This window comes from Schistocerca gregaria, chromosome 2, assembly GCF_023897955.1.
Source record: "Schistocerca gregaria isolate iqSchGreg1 chromosome 2, iqSchGreg1.2, whole genome shotgun sequence".
NCBI lineage: Eukaryota > Metazoa > Arthropoda > Insecta > Orthoptera > Acrididae > Schistocerca > Schistocerca gregaria.
The window spans coordinates 740,332,248-740,349,965 of NC_064921.1; the positions used below are offsets into that span (position 1 = coordinate 740,332,248).

Here is a 17,718-nt window from a genome sequence, read left to right on the forward strand (position 1 = left end):
ACCGTTCATCTGGAACCAGAACTTTACCTTCATGATGATCCACTCACTGTAGTGGAGACTTATCGATTTTTAGGACTGGTTTTCGATACCCAATTGTCTTGGCTTCCTCAACTTCGCCAGTTTAAACGGAAGTGCTGGCAGCACTTCAGTGCCCTCTGCTGCCTGAGCAATACCGACTGGGGTGCAGATTGCTCTACTCTGCTGCAGCTCTACAAAGCCCTTGTTCAATCCCACCTTCACTACGGGAATGTGGTTTATGGTTCAGCGGTGCCCGCAGCGTTGCGTGTACTTGACACAGTATACTACTGTGGCATTTGCCTAGCGATGGGAGCTTCTAGGACGAGTCCGGTGACCAGTGTCCTGGTGGAGGCCGGAGTCCCTCCGTTACAGATCAGACTTACATAACTGCTGGCCAGTTACGTTGTACACATGCGTAGCTCTCCTGAACATCTGAATTGCTGCCTCCTTTTTCCACCCGCGGTAGTTCATCTCCCACATCGGCAGCCCTGTCTGAATTTGAGTCCTTCCCTTTACCACCTCCCATTCAGATCCATCTGTATACACCTCCGTGGTGTACACATAGGCCACAGATTTGTCTGGACCTTTCACATGGTTCTAAGGACTCAGTTACTCCTGCCGCTCTCCGCTGTTACTGCCTCTCGATTCTTTACTTTTTCTGGGGATCTGAATTGGTTTACACCGAAGGCTCAATGGCTGATGGTCACATTGGCTTCACATACATCCACAGAGGCCATTTTGGACAGCATTCCTTGCCTGATGGCTTGAGTGTATTCACTGCAGAGCTGATGGCCATCTCCTTGTGCACTTCAGTATATCCGTTCATGCCCCGGTGAATCGTTTCTTCTGTGTACTGACTCCTTGAGCAGCCTACAAGCTTATCGACCAATGCTACCCTCGGCATCCTTTGGCAGTAACCCCCTGCGGGTTCGGAGGTTAGAGTAGGCCCGTGGTATTCCTGCCTGTCGTAAGAGGCGACTAAAAGGAGTCTCAAACTTTTCGGCCTTATATGATGGTCCCCTGTTGGGTTTGACCTTTATCTCTCAAAATTTTCCGAAGAGCGAGCCAATTGGGGAAGGGCGCCTTACTTGGTGCATTGTGTCCATCGTGCGATCAGACCTTTCGCCAGCTTATACACCGTTGAATTGCAGTCCTGTCCACTCTCCATCTCTTGGGCATGACTCTGTTTCTGCATGCAGATTACACCTTGCACTGTGCAGTGCCTCTTTCTGCACCGACGGCGACCATGGACCACATGTTACCTAACATCCAGCACGGTAGCCAGTCCGTTGTGGTGGGGCCGCCATGTACCCTGTTGGTTGTAGCCCCCTGACAACACAGGGATCGCTCTGCTGATGCCTGCGCCGTAAACTCCCCACGTATGCCAAGGAGTAGATGCCTAACCTCCTGGGGTATCGAGACTCCCGGCAACGGCCATCCTGCCAGGTGGCTCTTGCCGTGGCTGGGTGGCGCCCGTGGGGAGGGCCCTTGGTCGGAGTAGGTGGCATCAGAGCGGATGACCCGCAATGAAGCGTGGTACATCGTCTCTCGCTGGTGGCCAGCCGCCAGCAGTCTCCAATTGGGGCCGGATCGACGAGTAGTACAACTTCTCCCGCCCCCTCACCAGTGGGGAGCTCTACCCACCGGGTTGCTCCTGCGCCACCTACCTCAGGAGCAACACCATCCCACCCATCGGGGACGTCCGACCCCACTTCTAAGCCGGAGAAGTGTCCAACTTCTTCGGCTTCTCACGCTCGCAAGGGGTCCCTTGGGTCCCTCCCTTCCCAGGTTTCCGCCAGCGAGAATGCTGACAACCAACAGTGGCGTAAGTGCCCGCAATCAGCTGGTCGTAGGGCTTCACGATCCTCCTCCGTCCCGGAGACTGAATTGGTGAAGCCCTCCCAGCCGGTGCGACCCAAGGAACGGCGTGAGAAACCCAAGAAGAGCTCTCAGCCCAAGGAACTCGTGGTGGCAGCCATCCCACTGCAACCTTCCAGCTCTGCGTCTGAGAATGTGGTGGAGATTCTGGCGTCCGCTGAGGACCTCAATCTCGCCGGTCCATCAGACGCCATGGAAAGTGCTATCACCAGTGCTAAATCGGAGGCAGCAGGTGACCCAGCGGCGTAATCTCCCTTCCCAGTCCCGTCACGCCTTTCTCAGCCATGGACAACACCATCCTCCAGTGGAACTGCAGCGGTTTCTTCCACCATCTAGCTGAGCTCCGCCAACTTATCAGCCTTCACCCTTTCCTCTGCATTGCTCTGCAGGAAACTTGGTTTCCGGCAATGCAAACCCCCGCCCTCCATGGCTACCGGGGTTATTATAAGAACCGGGCAGCTTATGAAAGGGTGTCTGGTGGTGTCTGCATATATGTCCTGAACTCTCTTCACAGCGAGTCTGTACCTCTCCTAACACCTTTAGAGGCTGTCGCTGTTCGGGTGTGGACGCCACAGGCTGTTACCGTCTACAGTCTTTACCTTCCACCGGATGGTGATGTCGCGCGGCATGTCCTGGCTGCTCTGATAGCCCAATTGCCGCCACCTTTCTTGTTACTGGGCGACTTTAACGCCCATAACCTTCTGTGGGATGGGTCGGTGGCAACAGGTCGAGGTGCCATCGTTGAGCATTTATTGGCGCAGCTCGATCTCTCGATATTAAATGATGGTGCCTTCACACACTTCAGTGTGGCGCATGGCACATACTCCGCCATTGACCTTTAGATCTGTAGCCCTAGCCTCTTACTGTCTGTCCAATGGAGAGTGCATGACGACCTTTGTGGTAGTGACCACTTTCTGATCTTTCTGTCACTATCACAGCGTCAGTCTTCTGGGCGCCCTAGAAGATGGGCTCTGAATAAGGCTGACTGGGACTTGTTCTCCTCCACTGCCACTATTGAACCTCTCTCTAACGATGACGTTGACGCAGTGGTTCAATCGGTCACCACCGGCATCGTTACTGCCGCCGAATCTGCCATTCCCCATTCTTCTGGGTCCCCTCCGCGGCGGACTGTGCCTTGGTGGTCGCCTGAGATCGCTGAAGTGATTAAAGCTCGCCGGCGGGCGCTCCAGCGTTACAAGCGACATCCCTCAATCGAACACCTTATCGCCTTCAAACGGCTGCGTGAGCAAGCCCGCCGCATTATCCGCCAACGCAAGCAGGAGTGCTGGGAGCGGTATGTGTTCACCATTGGCCTCCATGTCACTCCATCGCAGGTCTGGGCCAAGATTCGCCGCCTCTATGGCTATCGGACCCCTGTCAGTGTCCCTGCGCTCTCACTGAATGGAGCAGTTTGTACTGACTCCGACGTCATTGCAAACCGCTTGGCAGAGCACTTTGCTCTGAGTTCCGCTTCTGCCAACTACCCCATGGGCTTCCGCTCCGTTGAAGAGCGTATAGAACGTCGGAGTCTTTCTTTTCGCACCCACCATCCTGAATTGTACAATGTTCCATTCAGTGAGTGGGAATTCCGCAATGCCCTCGCCGCTTGTCCTGATACCGCTCCTGGCCCAGGTAGCATCCACTCTCAGATGCTGAAACACCTTTTAGTGGACTGCCAGCCGCCTCCTCGACCTTTACAACCGCATTTGGGTCGAGGGTGAGTTTTCGTCGCAATGGCGAGAAAGTCTTGTTGTCCCCATTCTGAAACCGGGGAAGGACCCTTTGGAGGTGGACACTACCGTCCCATTAGCCTCACCAACGTTCTTTGCAAGTTGCTTGAACGTTTGGTGAGCCGGCGCTTGAATGGGTACTGGAGTCTCGAGGCCTTCTGGCTCCGTCTCAGGGTGGGTTCCGTAAAGGCCGTTCCGCCGCCGACAATCTGGTGAGCCTGGAGTCGGCCATCCGTACTGCCTTTGCCCGCCGTCAGCATCTGGTTGCTGTCTTTTTCGACATGCGGAAGGCGTATGATACGACATGGCGGCATCACATCCTTTCTACGCTTCATGGATGGGGCCTTCCGGCCCCTCTGCCGATCTATACCAGCAATTTTCTGTCATATCGTACGTCACGGCCTCATATAGTTCCTCCCAAGTCCAGAAGAACGGTGTGCCACAGGGTTCTGTTCTAGGTGTCTGTCTGTTTTTAATAGCCATTAACGGGCTCGCTCGCAGCCGTGGGAAATTCTGTCTCCGCTTCCCTGTATGCTGACGACTTCTGCCTTTACTACAGCTCTATTGGCATTGCAGGTGCTGAACGTCAGCTACAGGGCGCAATCCACAAGGCGTAGTCTTGGGCTGTAGCGCATTGTTTTCAGTTTTCGGCAGCCAAGACCTGCGTTATGCATTTCTGCCGGCGACGCACTGTTCACCCAGTGCCGCGGCTTTATCTTGACGGCGAGCTTCTTACAGTAGTGGAGTTAGTGGAGTTACATAGGTTTTTGGGGGTGGTTTTTGATGCCCGGTTGACTTGGCTGCCTCATATACGGCAGCTTAAACAGGCGTGTTGGCGGCATCTAAATGCTCTGCGATGCCTGAGTCACACCAGGTGGGACGCCGACCGATCTACTCTCTTACGGCTTTACCAGGCGTTAATCCAGTCCCGTCTGGACTATGGGAGTCTGGCTTATGGCCCAGCATCCCCATCTGCGTTGTGGCTGCTGGACCCAATCCTCCACAGCGGGATACGACTTGCCACTGGTGCCTTCTGGACCAGCCCTGTGGACAGCATACTTGTGGAGGCAGGTGTCCCTCCACTGCGGTTATGATGCCAACAATTACTGGCTGCTTATGCTGCCCATGTTTTTAGCTTGCCCGGGCATCCAAATTATCGTGTCCTGTTCCCGCAGTCAGTCGTCCGTCTGCCAGAACGTCGGCCCCGGTCGGGTTGTCAGATCGCCGTACGCGTCAAACAGCTTCTCTACGGGCTTGGGTGTTTCCCTGTACCACCTCCTTTCCGGGCCCCTCTGCGTACACCCCCATGGTGTGTGCCTCGCCCTTGCCTTCGGCTCGACTTGGCACAGGGCCCGAAGGACTCAGTCCCTCCGGTGGCCTTCCGACGCCGCTTTTATTCCATCCTGGCCACGTATCAGGGCTCTGGCGTTGTCTATACCGACGGTTCGATGGTTGCTGGTCGTGTCGGTTATGCACTAACTCTAGGGGACCATTCTGAACAACGTTCGTTGCTGGCTGGCTGCAGTGTTTACACTGCTGAGCTGGTCACCATCTTTGGTGCCCTAGAGTATATCCGCTCCTGCTCAGGTGAGTCCTTCGTTATCTGTAGCGATTCCCTGAGCGGTTTACGAGCTCTCAACCAGTGTTTCCCTCGTTCTCGTCTGGTGATGGCTATCCAGGAGTCCCTGCATACTGTTGCTCGTTGCGGCAGATCTGTGGTCTTTGTTTGGACCCCAGGCCATGTTGGGCTACCCGGAAATGAAACTGTTGACTGCCTGGCGAAAGAGGCCACTAGTGCACCCTCTCTGGAGATTGGCCTCCCGGCGACTGATTTGCGGGCACTATTACGCCGTAAAGTTTTCGATTTATGGGACACTGATTGGCGCAACCTGCCCATGCCAAACAAACTCCGCTGTATCAAGGAGACTACTACTATGTGGCGGTCATCCATGCGAGCCAACCGCAGGGAATCAGTCGTCCTTTGTCGGCTCTGCATTGGCCACACGCGACTCACGCACAATTATTTACTGTGTCGTGAGGATTTCCCTCTTTGTCGTTGTGGGGCATCCTTGACGGTGGTCCATATTCTGTTGGAGTGCACTCTTTTAACTGTGCTCAGGCAGACTTTTGCGCTGCCTGATACGATTTCTGCTCTTTTATCTGACGACTCTTCCATAGCGGACATAGTTCTGCGTTTTATTCGGGCAGGGGGATTTTATCGCTTAATGTAAGTGTGTGAGTTTTTGTGTTGATTCTGGCCTATGGCCTACGGTTTGTCTTTTTTTTTTTCCCCATGTGTTTCTCTGTGGTTGGCTTTTCCCTTTTTGTTTGTACGGTCGGCCAACCACCGTCACACTCTGTGTGATTTTAGTTCGTCTTGTCTGGTCTTTGTCTACGTTTCTCTTGTTCCGTGTCGTCTGTTGATCGTTTTTATTCTCTGTGGGTGTTTTTAGTATTTGGAAAAAGGGACCGATGACCGTAGCAGTCTGATCCCTTTAAACCCCACAAACCAACCAACCTTTGGTAGCGTTCGTCCAGGAGTCCATCTATGCCTTGAACCGGTCAAGTCATTCAGTGGTGTTTGTGTGGACCCCAGAATATGTCGGCATCCCTTCGGGAGACGGGCCTCTCTGAACCTGACCTGCATTCTGACTTAACGCTGTAGGGAGACAGAATGGCATAACAGTAGACACAACAAACTGCATGTCATTAAGGGGACTGCGAATGTGTGGAAGTCTTCCATTTGGTGCCCTCACAAGGAATCAGTTGTCCTCTGCAGGCTTCACATTGGCCACGCTTGGGGCGACCCACGGTTATCTCCTGTGCCGTGAAGACTGGCCTGGGTGTCGGTGCGGTGCCCGGTTGACAGTGGCTCATATTCTGGTGCACTGTCCCACTTCAACTGCCCGGCGACGAAGTCTTGGGTTACCGGGCTCATTGCCACTAATATTATACGACACCGCCTCATCGGCTTATTTAGTCTTAAGCTTTATTCATGAGGGTGGGTTTTATCATTTGGTCTAAGTTTTAGCACATGGCCTTTGTGTCCTCCAACCTAGTGCTTCAAGGGTGGAGGTTTTAATGTGTTGCAGAGTGGCTGGCTTCTTTTTTATTCTCATGGTCAGCCAGCCATGGTAATCTGCTTTGTTGTTTTAATATCTTCATCCCATCTCTTGCGTTTCTGTGGTTTTCTTTTCCCATTTTGTCCATTTACATCTTTGTTGTCCTTCCTCGTTCTTCTGACTTTTCCTTTCATTCCATTTTGAGTTGCCGGTCTCGTTTGTTCTATTCTCACACTTGTGGCATTGTGTTATTCAGAACAAAGGACCGATGACCTCGTAGTTTGGTCCCTTTCCTCCTCTTTTAATCCATCCAACCATTCCATGTTCCAAAACTTAGAATGCTAGTTTTGTTTCTCCTAATGACAGTGTCCTCCTGTGTAGTCCCCACGTGGAGATCTGAATGGGAACCTATTTTACCTCCCAAATATTTCATCCAAATGGATGCCACCATTAAACTGTACTGTAGGGCTGCATTGTAAGATTCCTCATATGATTCCTTTTCTTTCTGTATATATCTTTTTGACTAATGTGATATTGCGCTCTCTCTCTCTCTCTCTCTCTCTCTCTCTCTCTCTCTCTCTCTCTCTCTCTCTCTCTCTCTCTCTCTGACTTTTGTTGTGATGACATTGATTTGTAGTGCAGTCTAATGTTTGTGCTAAATATAAATGCACTTACATCAGTCATATAAACTAAAACTGCAATGTAAATTCAGAAAATTTATGTTAGGTAATGGAAAAATCTCAAGAATGTTTTTATACATGTTATGTACTTTGTGTATTATAACAACAAAAATAATAAATTTTTGATAATACAATGTAGTTGGATGGATAAAAAAATCTACTTACCAAGTGGCAGCAGGAGAACATACTTATTTTAAAATAATAATAAAAGGTTTTACTTGCGCAAGCTTTTGGAGCCAGTGGCTATTACTTTGGGCTGAAGAGGAGCGAAGGGAAAGGAACTGGAGAGGGTTAGAAAAATGAGTTTATTTTGTTTTAAAGCGCAAAAACAACTAGGGGTCATATGTGCCCAAGCCAGAACCCAGAACGCCAATATGAAAAAGTCGTTAAAAATTACTTCATGTGAAGCCCAATCAATGGGAGGAAAGAGAGTTAAGAACAAGGACTCCCTCTTGAAGAAAGGTCCACAAAAAACGCTGTAGAGGCAGTGGAGCTTCTCAACTGAAGATTAAGAGTCCTTTGCCATATTGCTACAGCGGATAAAAAATGAAATGCAGGCGACAGCTCGTGCATCATTTGTTGAAACGGCCGCAAACTCAGACAGCAAACATACTACTGATACATAAGCGTTTTCTTTTTTTTAAACTGTATTCGGTCTGGAAATGGCAACCCATCAAAGGTTATGATAATGAGCACTGGTGGGATCTTTGAGTCCTCCCTCGTGTGTGTGTGTGTGTGTGGTTGTTTTATTTTTTTTTTTTTTTTTTTTTATTTTTTTTTTTTTTTTTAGCATAAGTTAAAGTTAGATTAAGTAATGCGTAAGTTTAGGGACCTGTGACCTCAGCAATTTGGTCCCATAAGACCTACCCACAAATTTCACCCTTAACAAAAAGGATGGCTAAAAAGACAATGCCCAAGACGCAACCTCACTAAAATGATCTCATCGTGAGAGGGCCGATAGGATGTCGGTCAAGCTGCTGGAGTGGTTTAACTCCCCAGAGATTGTTCCCATGAAGGGAAGACCAATGGTGATGCCAAAGTGACACCACCTGCTGATTGATGGCAACACGGAGCTTATCGGAAGGAATGAAGGAACTAGATAGCCGTGATAAACTGCGGCCTTAGTGGCAGCATCAGTAGCCCCTTGTTTCCCATCAGACCGAATGACCAGGAACCCACATAATCATCAATGGCTCCCTCAAAAGTAAGCAAGTGGAAGCTTTCTAGGACCCATTGCACTAAGCAGGGTGTATACGAGCCGGGATATCCGGGAAAAACCCGGGATATTTTTAAAATTCCGGGAATTTTTCATTGTTTTAGTTTACAGTTAAATTTTTGTAATTTTGACTGGTAAGAACTGAATCTATAACAAAGGATATTACTGCATCCTGATACTGCAGAATAATACTTCAACAATAAAACATAAACGAGAGAAAAAAACGAAAATAACTTAAATTGCATAGGAAATGCACCATATACAACAACGACACACAGTGCTCATGCAAGCGTCCGCCAATTCAAATGTGTCAAAGGCTTTAGGAAGACTATGCAGTGCTTCATAACAACAAATTGCCTCCAATGAGCGTGAAGTCACAACTGTTTACATTGGATTCGTTTCAGAGTTACGAGCGGGCTCGTGCGCATGCGCAATTGATTCATGTTTGACTAACAGATTCTCCCGCTTCTGGCTACAGGAATGTGGCTGTTGGCTGTGCAAGCAGTCGCAGCAAGCAGCTAGATGCTGACGGGAAAAGGGGGCGCCAAATTCATATTCTTGAGGAAAAAAACTTGTTTCACAAAGCGCCTAGCATCCAGCGCACGTTTGTCTATCAATTATTCATATTATTTCAAAACGCTTCCCCGTTGGTTTTTGAACACATTTTAATTTCATTTCTGAATGAATCATAAGTTGACTTTTGAATGAATGCATTGTGTACGTGATGTCTCTCTCGGAAGAATCCTCGTCGCATCTAGAAATAAACTTTCGCAGACAAAAGAGGACGGGGCTATACGAGCTGAGGGAGCAAAGCCGAGCGGATGAATGCCAATCGCTGTCTGATTATATGGTTGATTGGGTTTGCAAATGATCAGCATTGTTATAATTACTAGTGAAATCCATAGATTCAGACTACCAGAATGAAAATAAACAACTGACAGTAATAACAGGCGAGAAAGATTACGTATTATCTTCTCAGTGTATCCAAGAAAATGAAATTTTGACAGAAAATTATTGGCCAGATCACTACACTACTAAGAACCAGTAGTACAGTCTCCGGCTTGCAGCCGATAAGTTCTATTCTGGAAGTAATGCGGAAAACGTTGTTCGAACCCATACCGCCTCACTGGAAAATAATCGCAGGATAAATAAACCTGTGATTCTGGCAGGGTTAGTGAAGTTGATCGGTGATCAAGTTTTGACAGTAGCACCAATAGCTACAGAATTGCTGATGACAAGGTTGTTTGTTAGAACGAGGAAGGAGAAGAAATGGGTACATCAAACAAATTACGGAACAAAAAGACAATTCCAAATTTTTATAAAAATTTTGTAATACCAGTACTACTTTCCGATCTCATACATGAGAAGCTGGTGCGTATAATGAAATGTGAAACTATTTCCTAACGTAAAACTTTTTGCTTGTAGTAGGCGTAATAGGCATTTGATATTGGTACTTCGTGAATTATATTCTGTCGTGTTATAAAAATGGCCATTTGTGCCAAAACAGTCTTGTTTATTTGGTGTGTTACAAAATTGATGCCATATTAGAATGCCCAATTTTGTTTTATCTAGCAGACAGTGACAAAATAGACGTAATCAGATCGAGAAACCACACCAGTCTTGGGTATTATTTGTATTAACAGCTTTTTCAGTATTAGATAACGACATTTCGATTTTTGATGTAGCAAATCGTTTGATGAACTTTTATGAAGTAATAGATTCTTTCGCAGAAAGGAAATCACGCTGTGTAAAGCTGTAGCAAGATTAGAGAGAAAAAAATGCTAGGTGCTAAGGTTTGAAGAAATGTGTAATTTCTCGCTTATCTCTTGTCAGTATTGGTGTTATATATCTTATATTTAATTTTGTGTCGCATAAAACATTAAGTTATTAACTAATAGGCGATAAAGAGTTCAGATTTTCTGAAGTGTTGTTGTTCTCTCGATTACAAGTAATCCCATCCGCTATTAATTGAGAGATTTTTTTTAAAGAGGGGCAGGCTGTCAAACCGGCCGACTGGGAGCAGGAGAGGCACCACAGGACATTTCAGTTTCCACTGTCCTGAATAGAGTTTGGATGTGTGGTAGAAAAATGCTTTAATGAAGAGGTGTGACACTGCACTTTGGCATACTTAAGACCAAATAATATGTCTTATATTTCCTCGAGTACATATGTTTTATGTTTCACTCTTTTCAAAAAGATGTGCGCTCCAAGATGAACATATTTTGAAGATTCGTTGTTGTGTGTTTTTTTTAAATATTGACCCGCTTCGCAAGAGTCGTAGATCCGGGGCTGATGCAGAGCAGTCTGAGTAATAGTGGGTAGTCTCCGCGTGACCCGTGTTTACATTTAGTGATATTGCTGTTTCCCCTTCGCTTACTCTTACGTCAAATGAAAACAAAAGGATATCTGTGGCCGGGCCGGGAGCTATCAAGTGAATTAAAACACATTCACATAATTACGGAAGGCTGAAATATGTCATTAGTTTCAGACTTTACTTTATTTCCACCTTTCCACCATTATAAAGAACCAAGCATGATATAATATAGTACTGGTGCTCCAAGAAAATTTACATCCCGAAAACCACACTGAAAAGCTTAATATCAGGTCGAGGTCTACTTCATTGGGAATCTGGACATACGAATGTGCCCTTTAGGTGTGCACTTTAAATGTGCGCATTTTAATATGGTTCACGAAATTCCGATGCTCTTGCAGTATCCTCTGTATTATACACGTACGTACATACGGGCTTCCTACGTCATGATAGCTACCCAAGCGCAGTGTCGCCTGTTATCTGCGCGCTCTGGCAAGTGCTGAGTCGAACCTATTTCTAACAGGTCGCGGGAAAGTATTGCGAATTGTGGTTTGAAAAGCGTTTCTTTCAAAGTAAAGATCCTTTTACCAAAGTTGAACTGTGTGCAAGAATGTACCATGAATTTATTAAACCAAAGAGCGTTTGACTCTCGTTTAAAAATCAACTCCTTGATGACGAGCCATTTAGAAGAATTTCAAACCCTGAAGAACAGACATTTATGTCATAATTAAAAATTGTACCAGCACATTTGTGTGATATATCTTAAAGTGTAACACGCGCAAAAAATGCTATTTTGTCTAATACTGAGATGGTGAGACCGTGGCTGTGTACAATTAATGTAGGTTAATTCTTACAGAGAAGAAAACAGCCACTATTAATACTGCTCTTTATTTAGGTAAATAGCGCAGTTACCGGTTTTGAACTGGCAAGTTCATCATCAGACGGCTGTTTACATGATTTTTCAAGATACACTTTACATTATCGTCCGTTTTTGTTTTTTATTATTCCAGTGTTACGCGCAAAAAAGATCAACAGTATATGCGAAAGCTTAGCTTCTTTTGCAGCTTGAGGCCATTCATTATATGTGAAAGCTTTGCTTTTCTTGTAGCAACATTATGTATATTAATTTAAACTATTAACTTTCCCTGTTTGTGTGTTCGTGCTACTTAATAGTGATGTTGCTGTTGGCTGACTACATCACGTGTCCTATGCTCTGAATATCCGCTGTTATCTGCTGGCGAGATCACATGACATGAGCTATGAACGGCTTACAAAAGCGCATCGAAATCTAGATTTCAATGATTCGGAAAGTAACATGCGGTGTTTGGTGGAATTTCAATGTATACTTGGGTAATACGAAAATACGCAGCGTACATGTTGCTGCACATCAAAGATATTTCCAAAACGTGTCTCTTTTTCCCTGAGTTTCGTTTTCTAAAGTGCCGGGAAATTGTGCGCCCGTATATAACCATTCAAAGGATTGATAGCGAAAAATATACTGTCACCCGGGAGAACGTGTATTTTTAACTGGGAAAAATCCTGGAATTTTTTTTCCTTGTCTACGTATACACCCTGACTTAGGGATGGACTGTGTACCGCACGCAGAGGCTCTGAAGGGCACCGAGTCAGATCAGAGGACACAACTGACAAGCTTAGTTTGCGTGCCTCAGCGATACAGGTGGCTGTACAGTAGGTGCAACCACAACGGAGGGGTATCTGTTGAGAGGCCAGACAAACGCGTGGTTCCTGAAGAGGGCAGCAGCCTGTTCAGCAGTTGCAGGGGAAACAGTCTGGATGATTGACTGATCTGGCCTTGTAACACTAACCAAAACAGCCTTGCTGTTCTGATACTACGAACGGCTGAGAGCAAAGGGAAACTACAGCCGTAATTTTTCCCGAGGGCATACAGCTTTACTGTATGATCAAATGATGATGGCGTCCTCTTGGGTAAAATATTCCGGAGGTAAAATAGTCCCCCATTTGCATCTCCGGGTGGGACTACTCAGGAGAACGTCGTTATCAGGAGAAAGACAACGGGTGTTCTACAGATCACTTAATCGGGCAGGTGGATTAGAAAATTTAAAAAGTGAAATGGATAGGTTAGAGTTCGATATAGTGGGAATTAGTGAAGTTTGGTGGCAGGAGGAACAAGACTTTTGGTCATGTGAATACAGGGTTATAAATACAAAATCAAATAGGGGTAATGCAGGAGCAGGTTTAATAATGGATTAAAAAAAAAAAGTGTGTGTGCGTAAGCTACTACAAACAGCAAAATGAATGCATTATTGTGGCCAATACAGACACGAAGACCCCGCCCACTACAGTAGTACAAGTTTATGTGCCAACTAGCTCTGCAGATGACGAAGAAATTGATGAAATGTATGATGAGATAAAGAAATTATTCAGGTAGTGAAGGGAGACGAAAATTTAATAGTCATGGGTGACTGGAATTCGAGAGTAGGAAAAGGGAGAGAAGGAAACATAGTAGGTGAATACGGATTGGGGGTAAGAAATGAAAGGGGGGGGGGGGGGGAAGAGGGACCTGCATTAACTAACTAAACCAGAGGTTGTAGAGAGTTTTCAGGGAGAGCATAAGGGAACAATTGAGAGGAATGGGGAAAAGAAATACAGTAGAAGAAGAAGGGGGAGCTTTGAGGGATGAAGTAGTGAAGGCAGCAGACGATCAAGTAGGTGAAAAGATGAGGGCTGGTAGAAATCCTTTGGTAACAGAAGAAATATTTAATTTAATTGATGAAAGGAGAAAATATAAAAATGCAGTAAATGAAGCAGGCAAAAAAGGAATACAAATGTCTCAAAAATGAGATCAACAGGAAGTGCAAAACTGCTAAGCAGGGATGGCTAGAGGACAAATGTAAGGGTGTAGGGGCTCATTCATCTCACTAGGGGTAAGATAGATACTGCCTAAGGGAAATTAAGGAGACCTTTGGAGAAATGAGAACCACTTGTATGAATATGAAGAGCTCAGATGGAAACCCAATTCTAAGCAAAGAAGGGAAAGCAGGAAGGTGGATGGAGTATATAGAGGGTCTATACGAGGGCAATGTACTTGAGGACAATATTATGGGAAGGGAAGAGGATATAGATGAAGATGAAATGGGAGATAAGATTCTGCGTGAAGAGTTTGACAGAGCACTAAAAGACCTGAGTCAAAACAAGGCCCAGGGGTAGACGACATTCAATTGGAACTACTGACGGCCTTGGGAGAGCCAGTCCTGACAAAACTCTACCATCTGGTGAGCAAGATTGAGACAGGCGAAATACCCTCAGACTTCAAGAAGAATATAATAATTCCAATTTCCAAAGAAAGCAGGTGTTGACAGATGTGAAAATAACTGAACTATCAGTTTAATAAGTCACAGCTGCAAAATACTAACACTAATTCTTTACAGACAAATGGAAAAACTGGTAGAAGTCGACCTTGGAGAAGATCAGTTTGGATTTAGGAGAAATGTAGGATCACAAAGCAATACTGACCCTACAACTTCTCAGAGAAGATAGGTTAAAGAAAGGCAAATCCATGTTTATAGCATTTGTAGAGTTAGAGAGAGCTTTTGACAATCTTAAATGGAATACCTTCTTTCAAATTCTAAACATGACGGGTAAATACAGGGAGCGAAAGGCTATTTACAATTTGTACAGTAACCAGATGGCAGATATAAGGGTCGAAGGGCATGAAAGGGTAGCAGTGGTCGAGACAGGGTTGTGGCCTATCCCTGATGTTATTCAGTCAGTATATTGAGCAAGCAGTAAAGGAAACAAAAGAAAAATTCGGAGTAGGTATTAAAATCCATGGAGAAGAAATAAAAACTTCGAGGTTCGCCGATGACATTGTAATTCTGTCAGAGGCAGCAAAGGACTTGGAAGAGCAGTTGAACGGAATGGACAGTGTCATGAAAGGAGGGTATAAGATGAACACCAACAATGGCAAAATTAGGATAATGGAATGTAGTCGAATTAAGTCGGATGATGCTGAGGGAATTAGACTAGGAAAAATTAGATTAGGAAATGAGACACTTAAAGTAGTAAAGGAGTTTTGCTATTTGGGGAGCTAAACAACTGAGTACGGTTGATGTAGGAGGATATTAAATGTAGACTGACAATGGCAAGGAAAAGCGTTTCTGAAGAAGAGAAATTTGTTAACATCGAGTGTAGATTTAAGTGTCAGGAAGTCATTTCTGAAAGTATTTGTATGGAGTATAGCCATGTATGGAAGTGAAACATGGACGATAAATAGTTTGGACAAGAAGAGAATAGAAGCTTTCGAAATGTGGTGTTACAGAAGAATGCTGAAGATTAGATGGGTAGATCACGTAACTAATGAGGAGGTATTGAATAGAATAGGGGAGAAGAGAATTTTGTGGCACAACTTGACTAGAAGAAGGGATCGGTTGGTAGAGTATGTTCTGAGGCATCAAGGGATCACAAATTTAGCATTGGAGGGCAGTTTGGAGGGTAAAAATCGTAGAGGGAGACCAAGAGGTGAATACACTATACAGATTCAGAAGGATGCAGGTTGCAGTAAGTACTGGGAGATGAAGAAACTTGCACAGGATAGAGTAGAATGGAGAGCTGCATCAAACCAGTCTCAGGATTGACGGCGACAACAACAACAACATGTTGGCGGATGTACTGTGTGGCCTGATAGCAGCAAAGAGTTCTGCTGTAAATACTAATCATTGTTCCGAGAGCAGATAGTGAAAATCATCAGTGCCAGTGACGAAACCACATCCGCCACTACAGTCTGTTCAAGAATCATCAGTGTACACAAAGGTTGATAAATTCTGTGCGAAGATTGAGAAACTTACGTGGAGTAGTTTTCTTAGGATGCTAATTAAGTCCAAGGTGAACACGGGCCACCACATGAAACAAAGGTGGTGAAGGTGAAGGGTTCACACACATCGGGAAAATGGCAGGTGGTCTGAAGTAGTGTGGAAATGTCACCCAGAACCCATGGTCAGGGGAGACTTAACTGGATAGGATGAGGACAGACTCCTTTCTTTCCTTCTCATCACATCTGGTAAGTCTTACCTGTCCCAGGGTACTGGGTGACTTCTCTGAACTCTACCTCCTTTCCTCAACCTCCCCTTCACCACTCATCCTTCCCCTTAAACCCTTCTGCCGGAAGGAGGAGCCACTGGCTCCAAAAGCTTTCATAAATAAGACCTTTTTTTAATATCTATTCTCATGCTGTCATTTGCTAAGTATATTTCTTATCTATACAGTTACATGTTGTATATTGATATTTGTGCCAACATAAATTACTGTTGTTCTCCAAATAATTTTTGGAATAACTGTTGCTACCTTTCCTTACCTTCTCCTCAACAGTAATACACAGATTAAAATATGCCACGAACAAAGCGCCCAAAGAAAGGAAGACAGACAAAACCAAATGAGTCGGCTAACACTGAACTTGACCCAAATATTGTTATTAAACAAGAGCCTGAGGATCCACCTCCAGAAAGTATGGAATTTGAAGCTGAAGCAGATGGTAATCTAGACGAGGACAACTATCCACTCCAGGTGTCCAAAGTTAACCAGTCTGCTAATATGTATTCAATTACACAACTGAGAAAGCTTGGTAAGTGTGTTGGCCTTTTTATGTTGTTTGAATTGTAGATTATAAAATCACTTAGCTTTAAAGACATATTTTAGAATAAGTTATGCACTTCTTGATGAAATATTATACTATTGGATGTGAACAGAAGCAAGCAGCTTCCTTTTGTGAACTTAACAACAGAAATAAATAAAAGTAATATTCTTCTGTGCTATAGTAGTGTAACCCATAATCTGCTCATGGTAAGCTTTGCAGCAGGGGGCTGTAGTGTGGTATTGAACAACCTCTAAAATATTGATTGTTGTGACACTGCTCTTTGGCATAGCCTTAGATCTGGGTTAGATTGAAAGGTGACAATTTATTAGTGTGTAGGTGAAGTCAACAAATGTTAATGCCAAAGACAGGTCGCAGTAACAGATTGACCAGTAGCGTAGCCTAATTGCTAAATATTTAAATGAATTTTGCCACATTTGACACTCCTTTTATCGCGAAAACCTAAACTTCAGGATACTAGTATATTTGGAAAATGTGTATTGAATAATGGGAAAGTGTCGGATTATTTTGACGTGTGTAATGGACACACAAACTACAAAAAATGCAAGTTGGATTTTGTAATTTTATTACAGTTCAACTAAGGACCATGCCTGGATAACTATTCTTCTCTTTTCCCTCATCGTCCTTCAAAACTTTATTTTTCTCAGAATGAGCGCTTCTTCTCTCATTGGACCATCTGACACCACTTTTTGTTCTCTGTTTTATCGTCCTGAAAACCTTTAAATTTCTTGGATTCTAGTTTGAATTTGTTCATGCTAAGTAAGGTTTCCTATTAAATTTGCATTTCTTCTTAGTCCATTGTTGGCTTGCTTCCTTACTCATTTGTTTTCCTGGTATGGAAGAATGAGATAATGAAGGAAGGCAGCCTAACAAAGACACACACAAACTGTCCATAGTGTATATATATAACAAGTCTTTCCCTGATCTCATCTGTTATTTAAGGGCAGAATAAGTATATTTCCTTATTTGGTCTCAAACCCCAGTTGCCACTAATTTTTAAAAAAAAAAGATTCTTCTTATCGTTACCAGATCTGCCATGCATCTGGATGAATGTAATGTTTCTAGCAATACAGGACTTGTGGTTTAAAACATCTTTAGAAAAATTTATTTATTGTACAGATTCGACACTTTCATGTACGATCTTCTAGTGCCCCCCCCCCCCCCCCCCTCCGGGTTCTGATTTTACTTGCTTCT

The 17,718-nt window shown here is 44.9% G+C and overlaps 1 protein-coding gene across 1 annotated transcript in view; it reads left to right on the forward strand.

Annotated features, from left to right (window-relative positions):
- The window catches only part of LOC126334907 (uncharacterized), a 79,444-nt gene that overhangs the window by 8,869 nt on the left and 52,857 nt on the right, over positions 1–17,718 (forward strand). Inside the window, exon 2 of the mRNA XM_049997622.1 lies at positions 16,242–16,494. Coding sequence (XP_049853579.1) covers positions 16,260–16,494 — 235 coding nt within the window. The 5' untranslated portion in view covers positions 16,242–16,259. The remainder of the gene's footprint in view (positions 1–16,241; positions 16,495–17,718) is intronic.